Source organism: Eschrichtius robustus, chromosome 16, assembly GCF_028021215.1.
Source record: "Eschrichtius robustus isolate mEscRob2 chromosome 16, mEscRob2.pri, whole genome shotgun sequence".
Lineage (NCBI taxonomy): Eukaryota > Metazoa > Chordata > Mammalia > Artiodactyla > Eschrichtiidae > Eschrichtius > Eschrichtius robustus.
The window spans coordinates 14,466,297-14,492,230 of NC_090839.1; the positions used below are offsets into that span (position 1 = coordinate 14,466,297).

At 45.8% G+C, this 25,934-nt stretch overlaps 1 protein-coding gene across 3 annotated transcripts in view; it reads left to right on the forward strand.

Annotated features, from left to right (window-relative positions):
* The first annotated feature begins 5,209 nt into the window (after positions 1-5,209).
* SLC13A3 (solute carrier family 13 member 3) overlaps positions 5,210-25,934 on the forward strand; it is a 77,415-nt gene continuing 56,690 nt past the window's right edge. The window contains exons 1-2 of one of the 3 annotated variants that reach the window (XM_068525291.1): positions 5,210-5,355; positions 9,331-9,421. Coding sequence is in view for 1 of the 3 variants with exons in the window: in XM_068525289.1 (XP_068381390.1) it covers positions 5,245-5,355 (111 nt within the window). In the remaining 2 variants the exon portion in view is untranslated. Of the gene's footprint in view, positions 5,356-9,330; positions 9,422-9,714; positions 9,790-25,934 lie in introns of all 3 variants that reach the window. The other 2 variants (XM_068525290.1, XM_068525289.1) reach the window with 2 other exon arrangements.

Genomic DNA, 25,934 nt, shown 5'->3' on the forward strand with positions numbered 1-25,934 from the left:
TACACCAAGATAGGTTACAAAAGTGCTGACCCCATGGAATTTAGTTTATTTCTTATTCATATTTTTAGAAAATCATAGTTTTAAAAAATTTATAGATAGAACTATAGAAATTATATAAGCTGAACACCAGAGAGAAAATAGACTGAAAAAATGAACAGAGCCTCAAGAATCTGTGGGATTATAACAAATGGTCTAACATTTGTGTCATTGGAGTTCTGAAAAGAGAGGAAAAAGAGGAAGGAGCATAAAAGTATTCAAAGAAATAATGGCTGAAAACTTCTCAAATTTGGCAAAAGAATAAACCTACAGACTCAAGAGGCTGAGTTAACTCCAAACAAGATAACTAAAAGAAACTACACCAAGGCATATACTCAAACTTCTGAAAACTAAAGACAAACAAAAACACCTTGCAAGCAGTGAGAGAGAAATGACATCTTACCTCTAGAGGAAAAACAATTCAAATGACAGCGAATTTCTCACCAAAATTCATGAAGTCCAGAAAAAAGTGGCATAACATTTGTCAAGTGCTGGAAGAAAAAAGCTGTCAACTCAGAATCCTATATTCAGTGAAAATATCCTTTAGGAACAAAGGGGAAGTCAAGACCTTCTCAGATGAAGAAAACCTAAGAGAGTTTGTTGCCATTGGACCTACTCTAAAAGAATGACTAAAGGAAGTTCTCTAAACCAAAAGGAAATGATAAACAAAGGAATATTTGAATATCAGGAAGGAAGAAAGAACACAGCAAGCAAAAATATAGGTAACTGCAATAAACTGTTTTCCTCTTGGGTTTTCTAAATTATGTTTAATGGTTGAGGCCAAAATTATGACATTGTCTGATGTGGTTCTAAATGTATGAGGAGGAAATACAAGATAATAATACTATAACAGGGTAAAGTAAAGGGACATAAAGGGAGATAAGGTATCTATACTTTACTGAAATTGGTACCAGTAGACTGTGCTGAGTTATGTACATACAATGTAATAGCTAGAATAAGCACTAAAAAACCCATACTAATAAATGCACTCAAAATCACTATATAAAAATCAAAATGGAATTCTAAAAAATGTTCAAGTAATCCACAGGAAGGCAAGAAAAAGAAAACAGAGAAATAAGAGAGATAGAGGTAGAGATAGAGAATAGATAGAGAACATATAGAAAACAGAATGGCAGATTTAAGCCCTAATATATCAACAATTATGTTAAATGTAAATGGTCTAAAAACACTAATTAAAAGACAGAGCCTAGCAGAGTGGAGTTTTTAAAAGCATGACCCAACTGTATGCTGTCTGTAAGAAACGCACTTCAAATATAATGATATATGCGTATTGAAAGTAAAAGGATAAAAAAATATATATAGCAAATGGTAGTCAAAAGAAATCATAAGTGTCTATCTTAATATCAAAGAAGGTAGACTTCAGAACAAAGAAAGTTCCCAGAGACATAGAGGGACATTATATAATGATGAAGGAGTCAATACACTAAAAGATTTAGCAATCTTAAATGTGTATATGCCAAGCAACAGAGCTACAAGATATGTGAAGCAAAAACTGATAGAACTGAAAAGAGAAATAGACAAATCTACATTTATAGAGACTTCAACACCCTTGACTCAATAATTGATAGAATAAGTAAACAGAGAATCAGCAAGGCTATAGAAGAACTTGACAATACCATCAAACAACAGAATCTAGTTGACATTTATAGAACAGTCCGCCCAGCAACAGCAAAATACACATTCTTTCAAGTGACTATAGAACATATAGAAAGATAGTTATGCTGGACCATAATACAAACTTCAACAAAGTTAAAAGAATTGAAATTATACAAGGTTATGGTTCTTTGACCATAGTGGAATCAAATTAAAAATCAATAACAGAAAGATCATAGGAAAATCTCCAAACACTTAGAAACTAAACACCTCACTTCCAAATAATCCACGGGTCAAAGAAGACATCTCAAGGGAAAATAAAAAATACATTGAACTGAATGATAATGAAAATACACCACATAAGATTTGTGAGACACAGCTAAACCAGTGCAGAGAGGGGGAATTTTTATCATTAAATGTATACATTTGAAAAGGTGAAAAAGATCTCAAATCAATAATCTAAGCTCCCACTTCAATGTCCTAGAAAAAGAAGGGTGAGAAGCATGGAAAAAAGAAAGATAAGCCTAGAAATCAATGAAATTGAAAACACAAAGACAACCTCCAAGCATTGTTTCTTTGAAAAGAGGATTAAATTTAAAAATCTCTAGTAAGACTGACAAAAAGAGAGAGAAAAATGCAAGTTACCAAATGAATGAATCAGGAATGGATGAATGAATCAAGGATATCACTATACAACCTGCAGACATCAAAAGGGAGTACTAGAAACTCTACATGCAAACATTTAACAATTTAGATGAAACAGACCAACTCCTCAGAAAATATAAACTACCACAATGTACTCAATATGAAGTAGATAATTCAAATAGCCCTATAACTATTAAGAAAATTAAATATAAAATTTTGCAAAAAATAAAAAAAAAATCTATAGGCCTAGATGGTTTCACTAGGAAATAATACCAAACACTTAAACAAGAATTAACACCAATTCCATGCAATCTCTTCTAGAAAATAGAAGAGAAGGGAACAATTCCCAGCTTATTTATGAGGCTAGTATTAACCAGATACCAAAACCAGACAAAGGCAATAAAAAAAGAAAAACTACAGACAATATCCCTCAAGATTATAGATGTAAAAATCTTTAATAAAATATTAGCAAATAGAATTCAACAAAATATAAAAATAATTATACATCATGATCAAGTGGCATATTCCCCAGGGATACAAAGCTGGTTCACTACTTGAATACCAATCACTGTAATCCATCATATTAATAGGCTAAAGAAGAAAAATCATTTGATCATATTAATTGATGCCCCCTCCCAAAGCATGTGATAAAATTCAACACTCATCCATGATAAAAACTCTCAGAAAAATAAAAATAGATGGGAACTTTCTCAATTTGGAAAGGAGCATTTACAAAACACCTACAGCTAACATTATAGTTAATAGTGAAAGATTGAATGCTTTCTCCCTGAGATTGTGAATCATGCAAGAATGTTCTTTTTCAAACTCTTATTCAACCATAGTGCCTGAAGTTCTAGCCAGTGCAACAAGGCAAGAAAAGTAAATACAAGACATACAGATCTGAAAGGAAGAAATAAACCAGTTCTTATTTGTAGATGACATGATTGTCTATATAGAAGTCTGAAGGATTTGACAAAAAAAAAAAAACACACAAAAAAAACCCTCCTAGAATAATTAATGAATTGAGCAAGATTTTAGGATATAAGATAAACATACAAAATTCAATTTTACTTCTATATACTAGCAGTGAACATATGGATCCTGAAAAAAATAGAATACCATTTACATTGCTCAAAAATGCAGTACTTATGTGCAAATCTAACAAAACATGTATAGGACTTTTAGGCTGAAAACTATAAAATGCTGATCAAAGAAATCAAAGAGGATCTAAATAAATGGAGAGACATACCACATTCATGGGTTAGAAGAGCCAACAGAGTAAAGATGTCAATTATCTCCAAATTGATATGCAGGTTTAATTTTTGTAGATATAGATAATATTATTCTAAGAATTTACATAGAAATGCAAAGAAACTAGAATATCTGAAACAATTTTGAAAAAGAAGAATAAGGTGGGAGGAATCACTGTCCCTATTTTCAAGACTTATTATACAGTTACAGTCATTAAGACTGTGTGGTATAGGTAGAGGGATAGACAGTTAGATCAATGGAACAGAATAGGGAAACCAGAAACAGATCCACCAAATATGCCCAACTGATTTTTGACAGAAGTGCAAAAGCAATTCAATGGAATAAAGATAACTTCTTAAACAAGTGAAGCTGCAGCAATTGGTCAATGGTAGGCAAAAAAAAAAAAAAAAAAAAAAAGAACCTCAATCTAAGCCTCATACCTGATATAAAAATTAACTCATGGACTTAAATATAAAACATAAAACTATAAACTATCAAACTTCTAGAAAAAAATGTGAGGAAAAATCTTCAGGATCTAGGGCTGTGCAAAGAGTTTGACACCAAAAGCGTGATCCAAAAAAGGGAAAATTTGATAAATTTGACTCCACCAAAATTACAAATGTTTGCTCTTTGAAAAGTCTGTTAAGAGGATGAAAAGCCAAGCTATAGACTGGGAGAAAATTTTTGCAGACAACGTATCTGTCAAAGGACTGGTATCTAGACTATATAAAGTACTCTCAAAACTCAACAGCAGAAAAAACGGTCCAATGAGAAAATGGGCAAACAACGGGAGGAAATAATTTCCCCCAAAGAGGATATACAGATGGCAAAGAAGCACGTGAAAAGATGTTAAACATCATTAGCTGTTAAGAAAATGCAGACTAAAACCACAGTGAGATATCTCTACACCCCTATCAGAGTGGCTAAAATAAAAAATACCACCCCAATGCTGGCAAGGACGTGGGGAAACTGGCTCACTCACACATGGCTAACAGAAATGTAAAACAGTGCTAACTCTTTGGAAAATCGCTTGGCGGTTTCTTAAAAAACCAAGGGTGCAACTACCATACAATCCAGGATTGTACTCCTGTGCATTTATCCAAGAGGAACAAAAAGACTCCTCCAGGATCCAACCCACAGATGACTGACCCACCGTGGGAGAAAATAAGAAAAACAATATCAATAGCAATAACTGCCAGCAGACCTCTTGTCTAGTAGAGACCATTATTGTCATCACCCCCACTTTGTGGTTGAGAAGACTGAGGTTCAGAGGCAGTTGTCAAGACCACGCAGCTAGTGTGTGGCAGAGCCAGTACCTGAACCCACTTAGTACTAGTAAGTGATTTAATCTTCCGGTTGTCAGTATGGCCCTTTTCACGGGAGAGTAAGGAAGGGTTCAGCCAGTTGCCCCAGGCCACATAGCTGGAAAGTCAGGAGGTTTAAACCGGAGGCTACTCTGCCTTCTGGGCTGGAGTCCTGTTCCTTAGTTCTAGGGTCGAACTTTTCCTAACTTTCCCGGGTCTCTTTCGCCCAGTCCCAGGGGAGCAGGCACCACCCTTTTCCTCCGGGAGGCGCAGGGAGAGGGCGGGTCCCCAAGCGCAGTCCCCTCCCCAAACCCTCCCCCAGGCTATAAGCCGGAGCCGGGGGGCCAGGCGCGGGCAGTCCCGGACTGGCCCGCTCCGCGGGGCGGTCGCGCAGATGGCGGCGCTGGCGACAGTGGCCAAGAAGGTGTGGAGCGCGCGGCGGCTGCTGGTGCTGCTGTTCACGCCGCTCGCGCTGCTGCCGGTGGTCTTCGCCCTCCCGCCCAAGGTAACGCCTCCTTTGCCTGTGGGCCCCCCCGTTCCGCGCCCTGGGCGGCCGCGCAACAGGCAGGACCCTCTCCTCCCGAGCCTCTGAGGCGGGACACCGCTGAGGTCCCAGTCTAGACAGATTTCACCAGACCCCCTCGACCGTCCCCCCTTTACCCTGACTTGGACGGCTGTGAACACCTCTTGCCGCAGTTCCCCTTTTCCAGCTGCTCCTTGGAGCCTGGGTCCCACCTAGCCTTCTGGATCTTCTCACTTCTACAGGAATGATTTCTTTTTATTGAGCTCTAACTATGGGCTTGGCGCTGTGTTGCACATTTCACTTGATAATCACAAGGAGCACTTGATGAATGCCAAGCTGTGTAACCTGGGGCAAGTCATTTAACCTCCCTGAACTTCAGTTTACTCATTTGTAAACATGGGGGAAACGATAATGCCAATCCACTGGGTTGTGGTGAAGGTTGTGGTGAATATTAAATGAGGCAATCTATGTAAATCTCTTAGAACTGAGCCTGATAGTAAGCTTAGGCACAGTAAGTGCCTACGAATGCACAGGCTGGTCTTACTTCCACGCGCCTTATATGATGGGGACGGCCAAGATTTAATAAACGCTTACCGGGAGCAAGGTGCAGTGCTAAACTTTGCTTTATGTGCATCATCATATTTAATCCAGACTGAAAGTGCCCCTCAGAGGGGGAAGATTATTTACCCCATTTTCCAGAGGAGAAAACTGAGGCTCGGAGAGAAGTGACTTGCTCACAATCACACAGCAAGCAGCTGAGTGGGATTCGATCCCTGGCTTATCAGAATCCAGAACATGACCTGTTTCTAGACTCTCAAAGGAAGTAATCCCTAGAAGATCAAAGGCTGTAGATTGAGGTCAGGAGTGTCATGATAAAAGTCACCACCAATGGGAGCTGGAAGGAGATGGTACTGCAGGTCCCTGTTGGGTCCCTCACCTCTGCTCAGCCCATTTGCAGCATCATGGGAGGGCACTAGGCTCATTAGACAAGGCTTCTACCTCCAGGAAGTTGTTTCACTTTCCCTCAGTGAGATAGTAAATGTTCATAAAAGTAAAAGTAAAGAGAGTGTGTAACTTAGTGGTGGATTACCCAGCACCACCAGCACAGACCAGGGGAGCTGGGAGAGGTGTTCAGAGAGGGATGCCTGGAGGAAGGAGCCCTCCTTGGGCCCAGGGGGTGAGGAAGTGATACGAAGGAGATGGTGTCAGGAGATCCAGGGCAAGTTCTTTGGTGTGGAATTATCCAAGCAATTAGACTTTCTTGACATGCAAGAGAAAAACAATAAATCCTGGTGTAAGGATTAGTTTGCTTATTCAAAAACTAACCCACCCCAGACCACTCGCTGACTTCAGGACCTAGGACCAATCTCCTTTCTTCTTTGGGTCTCCCTTTCTTTGTCTATAAAATGAGGCGATCTCCATGCTAGCTTCTGAGATTTGATGTGAGGGGCTGAGTCAGGAAGTTACCTCGCTTTGTGAAGCATCACCGGTGGAAGGCTGGATGGGTCTGGGAGGTCCCAGGCGGAGCTCTGGGGAAGAAGTGATGAAACACACACAGTCTCTCTCCTCAGCAAGGGGTTCTGAAAGCTTCTCTCTGCTCTGCCCTCTAGCAAGATTTGTGACCTCAGGGGCAGGTCCAAGTGTTATGGGGCCTGAAGCATGTACTATTTAAGGGGCTCTCTTTAAGAAAAAGCATACAGATTTACAGATACAAAATTCAGTACAGGGTTTGGGAGTGGCTCTGAAGCTTAAACTTCATTAGCTTCACAGAGAATCCACTTCCATATGATCCCCAATGTGCACATGTAACAGCGAATGCCTGACCCTCTGCGATGGTGGTGAGCCTAATAAATAAAGTGTTTCACTGAGTGCTTCACTCTTCTTATGTGCCAGGCTCCATGCTAAGAGTTTCTCAGGCATTGTCCTATATAATGTCCACGTAATCAGGGAGGCAGCTGCTGTTAGCGTCCCTGTAGTACAGGTGAGGAGATGGAACCTCAGCAGGGTTAGGTGACTTGCCGAAGGTCACACAGCCAGTACAAAGCCAGAATGCAGTGTCTGTACTTCTAACAGCTGCATTTTATACTCTTTCTTTCGTTATAATTGACTAAGAACCTCTCCTGTTTCCCTACAGATCCCTGGTGGGTACTCTTGGTGTGGCCCTAGATGTCACTACCTTTTAAAGTGGCTGATAAGCCAGGGCCTCCTCCCAGGAGGCAGGTCTGACTTCTTGGGAGATCTTAGCCTCCCTCAAAATCTCTGTCGGCACACTCAAAGCCCCCTCCTCCATGTAATATGCACGTATTTATCATATTATATTATTATTATATCCTTGGATATTAATAACTGACATGTCTCTTAATGTACAATGTGAATAAAAGCATCCTTAGAGAATAATGAACAGAGAAAATTGCTGTTTTTATTGATCTGTGACATACATTTAAAGCAAACAGAGTGGGTGTGCTCTGCACACATAGTTTCAAGACAATTCCTGTAATCGTAACCAGTTTTAATCCCGTGATAACCTCCCCAAACAAAGGCTGGCAGTCTAAAAAAACATTGTGCTTTCTGTGCAAATGAAGCTTCAAGGCAAGTGTCCTCCGTGTCCACCCCACCCCCAACATCAGATTGCTGCTTCTAAGCCGCTCTCACCTGGAAACTCTGGAGCCACCTATGCTGGTCATAGGGTACACCTGGGTCCCCAAAAACTTTTGCAAAATTGTAGGTATCGGGAAAGAAGTTTGAGATCCTTGGCACTGATCATTTGCCCCTCGCTGGGTTCTGTTTTTCCAGCTTGATAAGGTCTACAGGCCATTGCTGCTCTGATGTTCTAGAAGTCTGTGTGATCGAAAGGGTTGGTTCTCATACACCTGTCCCCTGGCGACTGGTGAGGGAGGCTGCAGGGAGGCTGGGGTTAATCTGAAGGGTAGAGCCAGGGGGTGGGGATGGCAGGGGATGGGAACAATTCTTACATTATGTCCTCCTGGCTTGGAACCCTGTCAGCAGGGGTGAAAAGGAGTGGGATGCCCTTCTGGAATGCAGTGGCTGCAATTTCCAGGGCCACTGGGGATCATGGCTCTTGCCACAAAGAGTGCCAGAGACTAAGGAAGTCAGGACACTGCCAGAGGGACCACCTCAAAGTTTTCCAAGAATGGGCATCTTGGGAGGTGGATATTAGAGGACCGGCCTTGGGCAGCTAGAGGGGACGGATGAGACTATTAAATCAGGCTTGCAAATCTGCACCAGTCCCATGTGTTTGCAGAGAAATCTTGCCTCCTTTCCCTCCTTACACCCACTGAAAGCAAATTTAGCTGGACTGGCCATCTGGCCAAGATGAGTTCTTACAGTGGGTACTCATAAGTGACTCTTTCTAAGGACGCTTTGAGGAGGAGGAGTTTGGGGGAGGGGGTGCTCTGGGCAGGACTGCTGCAGAGTGTTCTACAGGCTGTGCACTGCACAAGGAGACCTGAGGAGGCAAAATGAGACTGAACCAACCTGCACTCCACATGCCAAGCTGTGTACTCTGGTGCAGTGCTGGATCCACCTGAGGAAGAGCCCCTTTTCCCAGTTTGCACAAAGGCGTCAAGTCTGGCTAGCAGCACACTTGTTCTGGGGCGGTAGTACATCTGTGAAGTCAGAGGCCCACTTTTTTTTGCATATGCCTAATTCTTGGGTGGAGGAAATTCAGGTGGGTGACCAGGAAAATGGTTATTTCATTCCCAGTTTTGAGTCTTTGGAATCAGAACTGGATTCTCATTCCACATCATTGCTCTGTGACCTTGGGCAAATCATTTGGCTTCTCTGGGCCTCAGTTTCTGCATTGATACCATGCCTATAACATCACCTTCCTCCCTGGTTATTATTTGGGCCCAGTGAAATCGTATATTATACTTGCACCATAACTTCTTACTTTTTTATTCAACACTCAAGGTATGTTTTAACTCTCCTATTTTGCAGATGAAGAAACTGAGACTCAGAAGTAAGATGATCAAAATAGCATGGGCCTTGGAGCTGGGAAGACCTGGGTTTGGGTCTTGGTTCTGAAACTGTGAGTCAGGGAGCTTGGGTTGGAGATTTCACATTTCTGAGCCTCGGTTTCCTCACTTGTGAAGTGGGGAGAACTCACATGCTTCCCAAAGGGCTACTATGGGACTTAATTAAGAGAAGATACAGAAATTGTCCAGTGCCGTGTCAAACGTGGTGGGAGTTTATAATAATAATAATTGCTAAAAATTTTTTCCATTTGCCCCACACTGTTTTACATGCCTTTCACATTTTAGTTCATTTACTCTTCACATCAGCCTTAAGAAGTAGGAATAATGATTATCCCCATTTTTACAGATGAGGAAAGTGAGGCCCAGAGAAGGACGGAAGTTGCCTGAAGCCTCACAGTGAGCTGTGAGTGGCAGGGCGGGGGTGAGTGCCTCCATCTCCCTCTTCTTGTCCAGTGATTCCCCCATCTCAGGCTCCCAGTCATCACTGTTTTATTCTATCAACATTTCAATTAATCTCTGAAGCCTAACTTCTAGATTAGGGATGCGGGGAAGCAGAGGTCAAGCTCCCTTATTTTCGTTCAGATTATAGTAAGCCCTCAAGAAAGGATAGGAACAGCTAATATTTATTGATTACTTACTAGAAGCTCAGGCCCCCTCTCTCCCTCTGCACCAGCCACACTGGCCTTCTTGGTGTTCCTTAAATATCCCAAGATTGCTCTCACCTCAGGGCCTTTGCACTTACTGTTCCCTCTGTCTGAACTGCTCTTCCCCCCAGGTGTCTGCAAGCCTTGCTCCCTCACTTCATTCATCTTAGTTCAAAGATGAACCTCCTCAAAGGCCTTCCCTGGCCACCCTATCTAACACAGAATACAAAAAATCCTTTACACTTTCTTCTCTGCCTTATCTTACTTCATGGTCTTCATCACTATCTGCCAATATATTATGTATTTAAGGAACGGGCAAGTCAGAGTAAGCAAACTTAGGACTGGCTAGTTCAAATAATTTCAGTGGGCTCTGGGACATAGACACTGTCCCTAGTTGTTTGGTCCCTGGCCCTGGATGATTACGGCAGGCGGATAGTGGCCTGGAGTGAGAGAGCCCAATAAAGGAGGTGGTTGGGGGTGTGGGCTCTGGATTGGCTGGCTTACATTTGAAAAACTGATGCACAGGTGAGTTGTTTGCTATCTCTAGGAATTAGCTAGCCCTGGGAGAGGCAGACACTCCAGGTTTAGCAAGGCCCCAAGATGCCAGAGCATCAGATTCAGAAACTTGAAAACATGGTTGTTACAATCTCCCATACTCTTCTCTTCTCTCACTATGGTCCAGCCTCATAGGCCTTCTTTTGGTTCTTTAAACCTGCCAAGCTTGTTGCTACCTCAGGGCCTTTGCACTTGCTGTTCTCTGCCTGGGATGCTCTTGCCCCTGATCTTCCACAGCTGGATCTGTCTGGTCATTTGGGTCTTAGCTCCAAAGGCACCTCCTCCAAGGAGTCCTCCTTGATTACCTTTTCTCAAGAACACTTACTCTCCTCACCGTACAAAGCACTCTCTAAAACAGCTTCCTATTTTATTTCCTTCATGGCATTCATCCCAATCTGAAGTGTTCATTATCTGTTCACTGTCTGCCTCCGCCACTAGGCTGTGAGTGATGTAAGGGCAAGACCCGTGTCTGTCTTGTTCCCTGCAGCATCCCCAGTGCCTAGGACAGCGTCTGACACATAGTAGGTACTCGGTAAACAAGTGAATGAATGAATTTGCATTTGAACTCAGGTATCTCTGATTTCAGAAGACATGCACTTTCTAAAACCCCAGACTGCTACTAATTTGTGGAAGATTTGAGCTGGAATCGGTGTTTCCAGCCCTTTCGTTTTTCAGTTGGGAAGACTGAGGCCCAGAGGGCACATGGAGGGACTTTCCCAGCCCCTCCCAGCCAGGTGGTCCCAGAACCCTCATCTGTGCCCCCTCCATGCTCTCCCGCCAGGTTTCACCCGTTGCCCATACAGACCCCTTGGCCTCGGAACCGCTCCTCTGAGGTCCAGCCAACTTTCCACTTTCCCGGAGCTCCTGCCAGGTGTGTAAACAGGCCAGTGCGATTCCTGGTGATGCGGCGGGGAGCAAGATCGTGTTTCCTGACCTAACTCGGCAGGACAATGCCCTCTGGACTGATGAGCAGGATTTCAGACACCCTCAGACCTTGAAGACACAAAGTCAGCATCCTAGCTAGGCTGGACCTGGCCAGGGCCTGGAACAAGTGACACAGGTGTGCCCGAACTGCTCTCTCCAGTGGAGATGCACCAGGGACGAGAGAGATACACAAGGCCACGCCATCTCTGGCAAGCCTCCATTTCCTCATCTCAAAAATGGGCATAATGAAACCCACCTGCTTGGAAGACTTGACAGTGCCTGACGCATAGTAGGTACTTGGTAAAGAATTGAGGCTCTTTCTGTTATCTGCAAAATAGGGGTACCAGGCTCTCAGCTCTGTGTACTTGTCCCTGAAATTCATAGGGGGAGGGGCAGCCAATGGGAAGGAGCCTGTGCTGGGCGGGGGGTGGAGGAAGGCAGGAGGACTGATACACAGGACAGAACAGTGATCCCCAGTCCGATAAAGACATTGGAAAAGGTCTGGGGAGGCCAGCATGCCCCTCCTGGCCAGCCCAGTGGTTCCCCTGCCCAGTTCCTTTTGCCCTCCTCTTCTGCAGGGTCCTCTCTCAGTCTGGGCTGAGAGAGGGATTTGATTTCAGCCGTATTAAGCTCTCCTACAGGAATGTGCTGGTCCCTGGGAGGCTCAGGAAGTGAATTCAAGTTTGTTGATGTCCTGGGCCACATGCCTTATTCATACTCTCTCCTCTGTCCCCCAGGAGGCCTCCTAAGAGCCATAGTCAACACCTCTCTAGCATTTATGAAGTGCCAGGCACGGTTCGAAGCACTCAAGATATGCTTGCTAGCTCGTTTATGCTCGCCCTGGCTCTGTGGCGCAGGTGCTGCTATTATCCACATTCATAGATGAGGAAACCGAGTCACAGAATGGTTCAGTCACTTGCCCAAGCTCCCACGTTTTGGATGTGGCAGAGCTGGGATTCCGACTCTGGCATTCAAGCCCCAGAGTCTGTGCTTTTAGCCGCTGTGTGACGCAAGGGTGATGGACCCATTTTACAAATGAGAAGGCTGAGGCTCAGAGAGGTGAAGTCACCCGCCACCTCACGGCCACTGAATGAGTAGTGAGGCTGCCAATCGAGTGTACGTCTGCCTTGTTGAAAGCCCACACTCCTTCATGGTTCAGTGGAGGCAACGGGGAAAGGAGTGATTGTGCCGGGTGTGGTGGGGGACATTAAGAAAGGCTTCCCAGAGGAGAGACCTGTCATTCTGACACTGGAATGGGAGTTTGGAGGTCTCAGAGGGGCCTGAAGATAGGAACTAACGTGGCTGGTCAAACATGATAGGTAGGAGCTTGGATTTGGGTGCTTGGGTTCAAATCCTGGCTTTTTAATATGCTGTGTGACCTTGGGCCAGTTACTTAACTTCTCTGTGCTCAGTTTCCTCATCCGTGAATGGGTATGATAATAATTAATGATGCTTGTAAAGGGCTCAACAGATGTTGCCTGCCTTCATGGATTAATCACTGCCTGTGTCCTGGGCTCTGGGAAATCCTTTAAATCAGGGTTCTTAAGCATTTTGCTCCCCAGGAGACATTTGGCAGTGCCTGGAGACATTTTTGATTGTCACAGCTGGAAGGAGCTGCTACCGGCATCTAGGGATGCTGCTAAACGTCCTACAGTACACAGGATGGCCCCCACAACAAAGAATTCTCGGGCCCCAAATGTTAGTGGTGCTGAGGTTGAGAACCTCTGCCTTCAGTGCGTTAGTTTGTTTCATCCCCCAGCAGGCTGTGAGGCAGGCACAGTCAAGTCCAATTTTCTGTCAGGGACACTGTGTTCCGGAGAGGGGAAGTGCTTGCCTGTGGACACACAGCCTGGCCACAGAAGGCCTCCCAGGGTGGAGGGGATTTGGAAACGGAGGGCGTTCCAGGCAAGACAAAACACCCCCTGGCCCTCCAGCCCCGCTCCAGGCTCTGCTGCATGGAGCTGACCCGTTCCCTCTGCCCTCTGGGCTGTCAGCGGGCGGGAACAGCCTCCTTTCCCTTGGCTGGGAGAAATAACAAGAGAGGCCCTTGTTTGCTGCCACCCACAGCCCGGATTGTCCCCTCGATTTCACATGCCGCTTGCACCTTACTCTCATGACAATCCACTTTGCTGGCTGGCTTGGGAGGCCTGGAGAGTGGGAGAAGGAAGGAAAAGTCTTCCTGCTCCTTTTAGCCATTTCCTGCCCCTGTCTGGAGCCCCCTTGGATTTCTCTGGAAAGGGCTGGGACTCAGCAAAACTTCTCCTGGTGCCCGAGCTGGGCATTTTACAGCACAGAGTCCAAAAAGCAGACGTGTAGGCAGTTTCCTGAGACATGAGTCCTGGGAACGTGGTCTGCTGTGCCGACATCTGGGACTAGAATGTGGGGTCTCCAGGCCTGGGGGAGCTGGCAGAGGCCTGATGCAGGGCCCTGCCCGCGACCCAGCTCCCACCTCTTGTTGGGGAAACTGAGGCTGTCCTGAGAGGCTCTTCCTACCTCCACTTAACTGGCCATCTACCTGGGAGACCTGGCTTCCTTTCCTGCTCCTGATCTTCTGTGGGATCTGGACCTCCTTCAGACCTTGGCTTTCCTCCACTGGACAAGGGGTCTGCCCAGAATCACTGGGCTGGTTTGTCCCCCAGAATCACTTTCTGAGGGGGAGGGGCAACATCATGAGAGTATGAACTCTAACACCAGATTTCCTGGACTCCAGGACGGCTCCCCCACTTCCTGGCTGTGTGACCTTGGGCAAGTTACTTAGCCTCTCTGTGCCTCAGTTTCCTCCTCTGTGAAATGAGGTGCACTAATGGGACCTACCTCAGAGGGGTGTTGTGAAGATTGGTTCAGATACCTAAAATACTCTGGGCTGCTCCTGATCATAAGAGGTATTAGGTAAATGTCTGTTGTTACTATGGTTGGCAGTAGTAGTATTGTTATTTGCATTACAAATGAGCCCATGGATCCCGTGGCAGTGCTTTACAGGGGATGAGACTTTCTTCTGCATCCTACTGGCTTCTTCCCTTTACTCTCTGTGTAGGTTCTTGGGTTCTCTGAGCCTCCATTTCCTCCACTGTATATGGAGTAAAGCTCATCTCCTAGGAGCTGTTGGGAAGATTAAATGAGATAGTGCTTATTCAGAGAAAAATCCCAGTGAAAGTTCTCTTTCCATTCTTTTTTTTTTTTTAATTTATTTATTTAATTTATTTTATTTTTCTCGGCGTTGAGTCTTCGTTGCTGCACGCGGGCTTTCTCTAGTTGTGGCAAGCGGGGCTACTCTTCGTTGCGGTGCGCAGGCTTCTCTTTGCGGTGGCTTCTCTTTGTTGTGGAGCACGGGCTCTAGGCGCACGGGCTTCAGTAGTTGTGGCACGTGAGCTCAGTAGTTGTGGCTCATGGGCTCTAGAGCACGGGCTCAGTAGTTGTGGCGCACGGGCTTAGTTGCTCCGTGGCATGTGGGATCTTCCTGGACCTGGGCTCGAACCTGTGTGCCCTGCATTGGCAGGCGGATTACCAACCACTGCACCACCAGGGAAGCCCACCCTTGCCATTCTTATTCTTGCGCTGAAGCCCAGAGCCCCAGAGGCCTAAGAAGTGAGGGATTGTGGGCAGTGGAGGGTCATTGTCAAGAGGGGCTTGGAAACTCCACAGGTCAGGCCTTAACAGCAGGGGTCAGCTTTCCCATCCCCCACTGCATCAGCTCCCAGGATGCCTGGGGCAGGGCCAGCTGGACCAGAGTGGAGGTGGGATGATGGTAAACGGTAGAGAATTGAAAATGTCAGGGGCAGGGAAGACCTCAGTGCCCAGGAGAAGTTAGGCTAAGTGGTGGGCACACAGGATGCAGCCTCAGATGATCCAGGATGGACCCCTGCCAAGAACTTGCTCTGTGGGGGGGAAGCAAGACACTTCCCTTGCCAGCCTCAGTTTCCTCATCTGTCTCATGCACCCGCTTGCCTCATGGGGCTGTGGGAGGAGCCAGGGAAACCAAGCACTTTGTAAACAGTGAAGTACACTGCAAATAGTAAAGTACAAATAGGGATCCTGCCCATCTTGTTCACTAATATACTCCTTCACTAATATACTCCTAACACTTGGCAAACAGGGTGCTTAATAAATATGTCCAGAATGAATATGGAATCAAAACAATATTTCTTTAGTGTTTCCTGTGTGCCAGACACTGTCCATAAGTGATTATTACATTTAGTTTAAAAGTATTAATTGAGCACCTACTACATGCCAGCTACTATTCTAGAGGAACATGGCAATGAACCAAGTAGTCACAAATCCTTATACTTAAGGAGCTGACATTTTAGAGGGGTAAACATTAAAAACAAACAAACAAAAAAAAGCAAGCAGATAAATAAGTAAGATCTATAGTATGTCAGATGTTGATAAGTGCTATGGAGAATAAAATCAGAGAAGACAGGGAGCCTAGAATGGAGGTAAGTGCAGTTTTAGAGTCAGGAAGATTTCGAGAAGGGAACATTTGAACAAATACCTGAAGGAGATGACATTGGAGCAAAGACTTGAAGGAGGTGAAGGAAGGAGCCCTGAGCGCATATAGAGGAAGATCATTCCAGGTGAGGGGACAGCAAGTCAAAGGTCCTGAGGTGGGAGCATGGAGAGTGTTCAAGAAATATCAAATGGTCTTCCTGGGTCCTCGTGACAGCCCTTCCAGGAGACTGACCCCTGGCCCCCTGATCACAGGGAAACTAAGTTGAAGATCTTAGACGGGATTTAAAGGCAGATCCCAACATAATGCCTTCAGGCTGGATTTTACTTCAACCAGAGAAAGGCTTCCTTCCCACACCAGGCCTCCAAAGGTGTGGGACAGGCTGTCAGGAGCAGCGAGAGGTGGAGAAGCTCTGAGCGGGCTTTAAACACACCCGCCACCCATGTTGGGAACTGAAGGACCCTTTGGACAGATGGGGAGACTGAGGCCCACGCAGAAGAAGGAACTGCCCAAGGTCACACAGTCAGTTGGCCTCTTTTTCAGAAGCACATGCTCTGTCCTCCTCTGGCTGAGCCAGGCCGCTGGGGACTCCTGGGTCCTATGCAGCTGCCACCCTGCCCCCAGCTGCCTGTCTGGCTCATGAATGATTAGCGAGGCCTGGGCGGCAGTGGGGTGTGAGCTGCCCCAGGAACGCTTTTAATGAATGGCTCGAAGAACTTTAACTTGTGACAACACCTGCTAATAAGTCCAGGGGTCTAACACAGTCCGTTCCAGAGGAAGGGGTAGGAGGATAGAGTGGCTGCCTCAGAGGTCTCCTGGGACAAGTCCCCCCCCCTCCACTTTCTCCTCTTTCCCCCATTGAGTCTTGAGCCCGAATAGACACAGGTGGCTCCTAGCTGCTTTCTCAGAAGAGAGGGTAGGAGGGAGCCCTGCCTGGGAATCAGAGACCAGACATCTGCGCTGTCTCAACTATTTCCCTCTGGGTCACCCTGGGCTGGTTTCGGTCTTAACCCTCCATGCCTGTCTCCTCCTCCAGAAGGTGGGCACTCAGATCAGCCGGGCTTATCCTCAAGACTGAACAGATCCAGAGAGGATGTGAAAGGGCCCGTAAAGTGCTTTTCTGTTGAATATCTGTCCTTCCATTTCCAGAAACTACCAGAGTGTGGGAGGAACAAAAGTCACAATAAGTGTAAAAGGCTTAGCTCAGCACCTGTACATAGTGAGTCTCAGTAAATGCTGGCTGTTACCATCACTACTGTTACTCTCCTCACTGAGCCCAGGACCAGGGCCCAGGGGATCAGGACCAGGGCCCTGAGCTCGGACCACTATGCTGAAATCACGGCTTCATCCCTTGCTAGAGATGCACACATGGATGAAGAAGCTGCTGGACCTCTGTGTGCCTCCAGTTTCTCATTTCTAAACAGGGTTGTGAGACGAGCAGGTGAGCTAATGCAGGCAAGGCTTGCTGCCTGGTCATAGTAAGCCCTCAATGAACGGTAGCTTTATTATTCTCACCCGTCATTCACACTGAGGCAGTGTGAACTTGGGCCAGTCACTCAAGCTCTCTGAGCCACACGTAAACTGGGAACAGCGGTCGTAGCTGCCTCGTGGGGCTGTGGGTAGAGTTGAGTGAGGGAATCCACGAGCCGTGCCTGGCACATAGTAAGTGCTCAGTGTGGGCAGCCACCTTGAATAACAGCGCTGCTGCTCTGAGACCATGAGGGACGGCTGCTCGGGAGACCACGGAGAGAGATGCTGCCAGCGTTGCAGGGCTTCCAGAGAACGGCCGCATCCATCCATGTTCTCTTTGATCTCCTTCCCAGCTCTCTCAGGATGGCGTAATAAGCATCCTGATATACGGATGAGGACGCAGAGGCTCAAAAAGGCCACCGGTCCTTCCAAAGCCTGAAGCTTGTAGGTGGTAGACCAGGATTTGCACCGGCAACTCTGTGACTCCTAGTGGCCTTGCACCCAGAGCCTCAGCTGGCCTTACTTAACTCCCTTTTTGCAAGTGGAGGCTCATGCCTCAGTGCCTCTCGGCCTCAGCGGAGAGGGTTTCTCCTGGGTTGTCTCGTCTTGCTGGGTCCTTTGCCTGGGCCTGCTGTGTGTGCTCCAAACTCCTTTCCTTTTGGGGTCAATATCTACCTAGCATCATTGCCTTCATCCCCACATGGCAGACTGGAAGTGCTTTAGGGATCACTGAGATGAAACTTCTGATATAAAGAGGGCAAGAAATGTGCAAAAGTAACAGATTCCATCAGTAGGAGGCAACATTTTATATATATTCCCTACTCTACCAGCACTCTGCTCCCAGCACTCAACCTACGTTCACTTTATTTAATCCCCATAACAATAACTCTATGAGGTTGAAATTCTTATCATCATTATCATCATCCCCATTTTACAGATGAGAAAACTGAGGCATGGAGTTAAGTCACTTTTCTAGGAAGCGGTAGAGACAGGATTCGAGCCCGGGCACCCTGGCACTGAAAGCCAAGCTTGTGACTCAGGCTCTTCTGCTCTCGGCATCAGGTCCTGATTTCAGCCCCCGTCTCCTAGCTCCCTGTCCACTGCTCTTTCTGCTGATCCCGACAGCTCCAGCTTCTCGGGAACTCGTCATTTTCCAGGTGCTGTACCACTGTGACTCTGAGATGCCATCGTTCCTGGGTTATCTGTGAGCTAACTGAGCTCCGAGCCTGCCCAAGGCCACTCACACCAGTCATGGATGCCTGAGCCACCGTGTTTCAAGCCCTGAGTGGCCCCAGGGGTTTTGACCACTGTGTAGGCCCAGCCTTGGGCTGGGGGTGATGAGGGGATACTGAGAGGTTTAAGGCATGGCTTTGGCCTTTCTAGAGTTCAATGTTCAGGGCTTCCCACAGCCCTGGCCCTGGACACTCCTGGGGAATGGGCCTCTAGTGGGCAGCAGGAGGGCACCACTGTGGGCAGCTGGCCCTGGTCCTGCTCCCTGAAGGGCCTGGCATGGAGCCTCCAGTGCCTGCTGAGAGCCTGGTCACAGCCCAGTGCCTTGACAAAAACTCAACCCAGCGGGGAGATGGGGCACAGGAGGGAAGGTAGTGGTGGATGCAGTTTCCGGACAGCTCCTGCCCTGGGCTCGGAGAACACACCATTTCTCTTTCTTTCTTTTCCTGAGTGAGGGGGGCAGACTTGAGGGCAATGGGGGAAAAGTTGCCGTGTGTCTGCCTGGAAATCATTCCCCAGCTCAAAAATTAACCGCCTGACATGGCACTTTCTTCTTTCTCCCCTGTCACCTCTGCGTGTTTTGCCTGCAGACTTTAATCCCCGTGGTTATGGATTGGCTGAGCCTGAGAAGCTGGGATTTCTTTGGCGGGGGGATTATAAAGCTTCCTGTAAGAAATGTCTTGGTTGGGTTGGCATGAGTCAGGCTGGTCAGGGACTAAGGGGACCCCTGGCCCAATTCTTTCTCCCAACCAGGGTCAGGACTAGGGAGAGCCAGGCGAGGCACCCTGGGAACAAAGTTTAAGGAGGGACTCACTGTCAGGGTCATGCACCTGCCTCACCCTGGTCCCAGCCCAGCTCCCAACTCCTGCTGTCTGATAAGCCTCAGGGCGCAATGTTCTTTCCATGAAACAAGGTAAAACAAGTCCTTACTTGTGACTTGCTGTGTGACCTCAGGCAAGCCACTTTCCTTCTCTGGGCAGTCATTGTATTAGGGGTTAAATTAGACCAGGGTTTCTCAGCCTCAGCGCTGGTGACATTGATCCTATTGGGAACAAATAATTTTCTGTTGTGGGGCACTGTAGGATGTCTAGTATCATCCCTTGCCTCTACCCACTAGATGCCACTAGCATCATCCCCTCCACTCACCCAAAAATGTCCCTTTGTCCCCTGGAGGTCAAAATCATCCCCTATTGAGAACCACTAGATTAAGTAATCTCAGGTTCATTCTGGCTCTGATATTTTAGGATTTATTTAAAGATTTAAGAACAATGTATTTGAAGCTCAGCGTTTAAGAAATTAAACTTGTATTATTAAGAATAAAGTAACATTAATATATGATTTTTAATAATTATTACAACGTAACAATAGCTCATATTTGTTGAGCATTCCCACGTGTCCATCACTGGGTCAGTGGTTATTTTATATGAAATAAATCACTGTCCCAGGTAGGTACTATTATTATGTGCCTACAGCACACAGGGAAACTGAGGGTGAGGGCAGTTAAATAACTAGGTCACACAGCTAGAGTGTGGAAAGATTGAGTTTATAGCTCAGGCTTGTCTGATTCCAGAGCCCATACTATTTCTACAGTGCATGTTTATTGAAGGAAGATTAGAAAATACAGATAAGCAAAAGGAAATATAGTACTTTCTGATGACAGAATTGTTAGGTGGAAGGCACTTCTGGTTTAAGTTGGTGGAGTCCAGACTTTTCTATTCCATTCACCTTTCTGAAGCAGTCTGAAAACAGCAACAAAAAGCAACAAATGGAGAAGAAAATGCCATCTCTGATGAAAGAAGGGCAGACCACAATCCCACCCTTGGTTTGTGAAGAAAAGCTGACAATGGTGGTGGGATTTGGGCCAAATTGCAGGAGGGAACCAAGAGCTTCTGCAGCCCCTGGGCAGGAGGCAGAATTCTCCAGAAGTATTTTTCAACTGTATGAGCCCTTCCTAATCCCAGCAAAGCCTGAAGCATGCACACGGGAAGGGAGAGTCGCTGAAATGCATGTGACAGTTCAGAGTTCAGATGAACTGGATGAAGAGGCTCGAAGACCATTGGTAAGAAGCAGGATGTTAAAGTGGCAGGTGAGAGAAGGATGGGTAACGATCAACCATATGGTTGTATGGGTTCTAATTTTCTCTCTCGTAAGTCGAAGAGACTTACTCAAGGAGATACTGAAGAACTGTGACATTCTTGGGTCTTTACACTTAATCTCCACACTAAGTCTATTGCTTAGAGTAGAGATATATTTCAGGGAAGTGGTGGTGAGGAAGGGTTCTGAGATAATCCACAGGGCTACTGCATAGACACCTGCTGCCCCAGCTTTCTCCTAGCCCCTCTCTCCACACTTTCTTTTAACAAAGAACTGTGCTAAGTAGCCAGCATAGGACCTACAAAAAGACTGTGTGAGAAATAAGAAGAAAGGGAACATCAAATGGAAAGTAGACAAAGAATAAATACTGGAAGAGTTGTGTAATGAAGAGAAACTACTGAACAGACATTTCTCTGTGAAATACACAAAAAATGAAAGAAATGATGGCCTTCCTAAAATAAATCTCAAGATGAGAAATAAAAGGGTCAAAGAAGAGATAATAAAAAGTAGACGGAGATGAAAAAGGCAGTCTTCTGGAAGTGGAGGGAGGAGAAAAGTGAAGCCATTCTATTATAAAAGCTCTTTTAGAAACAGCAAAATGGAAAATATTAAAAACATAATCGAGGACATGTTACACAGGCTAAAGAAGATTGAACAAAATGAAGTGGGAAAGAAAGAGTAAGGATGAAAGAAAAATGATCAATAAGGGGGACAAAGGAAATCCAACTTCTGCATAATTGGTATTGCTGAAGAAGAAAGAAAAAGAAATCAAACAAGTAAAACAGAAAACAATATTGGAATCTTTAATAGTAGAAAACGTCTCTGAAACCAAACTAACTTAAAACATATGCAAATTTTCTGTCTTCCAGAAAAAAACTTATAGAGACTCATCAACACTGAGCTATATCATGGTAACATGAATGAACTTGAGGATTCAACCAAAAAATCTTATGGCTATCCAGGCAAAAATTTTGATGAGCTGTAAGAGGGAAGAAATCAGGCTGGCCTCAAATTTCTGCACAGTGAAATCTCTCCTAATTCTCAGAAAAAGAAAACATAACCCCAGAATTTTACAGAGATATTAACTGTATTCAGGGAACGTCTACTTTAAAAAGAAATACATATTTATTGTTGAAATTTGGAAAAGCAGAGCATATAATGAACACATTTATTCATAATCTCACTCATAAAATAGTCTGCCTGTCAAGTACATATTTCAAAATGCTTTCACGTGCATTCATTCTAATGGGATCCTCTGTGACGTAGACATCGCAAAATTATTATTTCCAATTTGCAGATGAATGAACTCAGTGACTTGACGCAAGAATTCAGTGGCCAAACCACTACACCCAGGCTTCCCGGCCCTCAGTCCCGAATGCTCTAGAGTAGCTCTGTCCAACAGAACTTTCTGTGGTGATGGGATGTTCCAGATCTGCTCCATCCAGAAAGGTAGACACTAGTCTCACGTAGCTGTGGAACACTTGAAATGTGACGCGTGTGACCGAGTGTGACTGGAATTCTAAATTTCATTTAACTTTAATTAATTCAAACTTACATAGCCACAGGTGGCTGGAAGCTACTATATTCGGACAGCCCAGCGCTAGAGATTTCCTTGTCATTCTTTTTTTTTTTTTTTTTTAGACTTTTTTAAATTACTTATTTATTATTTATTTATTTATTTATGGCTGTGTTGGGTCTTCGTTTCTGTGTGAGGGCTTTCTCTAGCTGCGGCGAGTGGGGGCCACTCTTCATCGCGGTGCACGGGCCTCTCACTGTCGCGGCCTCTCCTGTTGCGGAGCACAGGCTCCAGACGCGCAGGCTCAGCAGTTGTGGCTCACGGGCCCAGTTGCTCCGCGGCACGTGGGATCTTCCCAGACCAGGGCTCGAACCTGTGTCCCCTGCATTGGCAGGCAGATTCTCAACCACTGCGCCACCAGGGAAGTCCTTCCTTGTCATTCTTTTCCCTTCTGAAAAATAAAGCTGACCACTTTCCCCTTCAGCCATCTCCCAAGCACATCCACATCAAGTTCTTCCAAATTCTGGCCTCTGGGATCAATCAGCCTTCATAATTAGGACCACCCTTCTGGCTTCTGGCCCCTGTCTTCTCGGGCTGCAGTCTCCTTCGGGCTTGTCCACCCCTGGAGGTTTTAGCTGAGTCACTCCAGCTTCTGCTGGCAGAGGGGACAGGCTGGGGATGTGAGAGATGTTTCACCTGGAGCCACGACTCCGTCTACCCTGGGCCACCTCAGCAAGATTCCCCTTCCTGAAGCTGAGCCTCTGGACAGAACAAGTGGCAAAGTGGCAGACTGCTGACTCTTGAGATGACCCAGAAAGTGAGCCTGCAAGATCAGACACTTTCCCCCACCTCTGGACTCCAGAAGTTAAAATTCAAAGGAACAGGGTCTCGGGATCATGTGACTCTAGCCTTCTACCCTCCTTCTACCCTAATCTGCCCTTGAGGGATCAAAGGAAGATTCCATTCTGCAGACACGCAGGCTGACTCTCCCTGTGTCCAGGTGGCTGCTCTGAGTTCACCAAACAGGGGGCCCAGAGGTAGAGGTGGGTCAGACGTGCTGTGCACTGGAGTAAAATCATGGATTCACTGGACCCCACTCCCTGATCCACTATTTGGACTGGGAGCCATGAGATCTTCTCTTGTGCTCTATGTAGTCCTGAAGAGATCACTCCTCCTGTGACCTCAGTTTCTATACCCGTAAAATGGGGATTTTAAGACAGAGCAGGGATTTTTCACAGAGCATCCTGATTCCTAGTAATCTGTGAAACAGCTTGACATTAGATTCCAAGTTGTGTATGTGTGAGCACTTTTCTGGGATTTTCCACTAATTAAAACCATTTAGACGAGAGGTCATAAAGTGGTGACCATGGGTCTGATGCATTTTACAGATGTGTTTTTTGGCCCACACTTTCCTTTTAATGAGCAAATCACTTAAAATGGTGAGATTTCACATAAAAGCACAATTTCAAGCTTCTCTTGAAAAAACAGGAGATCTGGCATCATGGGCCCCACGTTTCCCCATGGCAACAGCCAGGAGCTGAGCAGCAGTTGCTGTTTCCAAGGGGCCTATATTCCCCACTTCACCACGGTCCCTACTCCTCCCTATTGCACCCATGACACTAAAGCCCAGTGCCAGCTGTAATTTATCATCAAACTTGGGCATTTTTTTCCCTGCTAAAAGGATGGTTTTCTGTACCCAAAACACTGTCAGAATTGCAAACCAGACTTGAGAAAACAAGGTGATATTTCTTACGCCAGCCCACTTCGTTCATTAAATTGTCCCTTGCATTTGAGTTTGTGATGCCTGATTTAGAGTACTTAATCATTCATTTAACAAATGTCCATCGAGGCCCTGAAGACAGAGGTGAACAAACACAGACAAGGGCCCTGTTTGTATGGAGCTTACAGTCTGGTGGGAAGAGAGCTAATGATAAGTGAACAAACAAGAAATACTTCGGCCATTGGTAAGTGCTTGACAAGAACAAGGCTGGATGGTGGAGATCAGACCACAGACAATAGCGTGGTCTGTGAAGAGGTGACCTTTGAGATGAGGCCGAACAACAAGAAGGAGTGAGCTGGGCAGAGATCAAGGGGCCAGAGATCAAGGAGTGAGGGCCAGGCAGAGGAGACAGCAGGTGCAAAGACCTGGAGGTGGGAACGGGCTTGGCCCGCTGGATGTCTGAGAGCCCACCACTTAGTGTCCACAGGCCAGCTCTCTGGTCGCTGCCTCCACGCCTCCTGGGAGACTTTTGCTCGGCCCACCAGGGTGGAGGGGTGGGGGTGAGGGGCCGTAGTGCTTATCAATTCCTCACCAGATGTCTGGCATCCAGATGGCAATTCTGAATCCAGTTTGCCCACAGGAAGCTCAGCTGGGGCAGGGAAGCTATTTGGGGTCACCTCAGCCCTTCTGCAATCCCTAACCAGCAAGGTAATGAAACACTCTTGACCCACTCACTGCCCAAGCCCCGTGTGGGCCAAGGATCGACTTCCCAACTCTTGTCATTTCCCTCACGTCACCTCCCTGGCTGACACATGCCGTATCTGGAATCATTCCTCCACAAAGGATTGATGTTGACATCCCGGCAAGAGCACCCAGAGAGCGAGGAGAGAATAGGAGGGAGCGAGAGAAACAGAGAGAGAAAAGAGGGGAAAGAGGGAGAGGGAGAATGCATGCCTGGGACTCAAGGCCTTTGAAAGGCAACAGTTGCAGCCAGAATTTACCAACACTTCTCCCCCTCCCCCCCCTTCTATAATGTGCAGAATTAATACATTGCACTAAAGAACTGGCAGGATGTCACCCCCGAAGCAGAAGTCCTTGAATATTTACAGCAGCTTTATTCATAATAATGCCAAAATGGAAACACTCCACTTTCCACCAGCAGGAAGATGTACAAAGAAAGAGTGGTATATTTACAGGATGGAATACTATGCAGTAGTAAAAAAGAATTAACTGCTGATACATGCAACTTCGTGCATGAAGCCACAGGCATTATACTGAGCAGAAAATACAAAAGTACATCATTTCATTTAAGTAAAGTCCAAGAACAGGAGAAACCAATCTACAGCAATGGAAATCACAGCAGTGTTTTGGAGGGGACGTGAGGATTGACCTGAAAGGGGCTAAGGGGAACTTTCTGGGGGATGGAAATATTCTATTCCTTTTTTTTTAAACTATAGTTGATTTACAATGTTCTGTTAGTTTCTGGTGTACGGCAAAGTGATTCAGTTATACGTATATACATATATATATATTCTTTCTCAGGTTCTTTTCCATTACAGTTTATTATAAGATATTGAATATAGTTCCCTGGGCTATGCAGTAGGTCCTCTATTTTATATATGGTAGTTTTTATCTGCTAATCCCAAAGTCCTAATTTATCCCCCCAACCTTTCCCCTTTGATAAGTTTGTTTTCTATGTCTGTGAGTCTGTTTCTGTTTTGTAAATAAGTTCATTTGTATCATTTTTTTAGATTCCACATACAAGTGATATCATATATTTGTCTTTCTCTATCTGACTTACTTCACATAGTATGATAATCTCTACATCCATTCATGTTGCTGCATATGGCATTATTTCATTCTTTTTTTATGGCTGAGTAATATTCCTTTGTATGTATATTTCTTTATTGGAAATGTTCTATGTCTTGACTGGGATGGTGGTTGTATGGGTACGTACATTTGTTGAAAT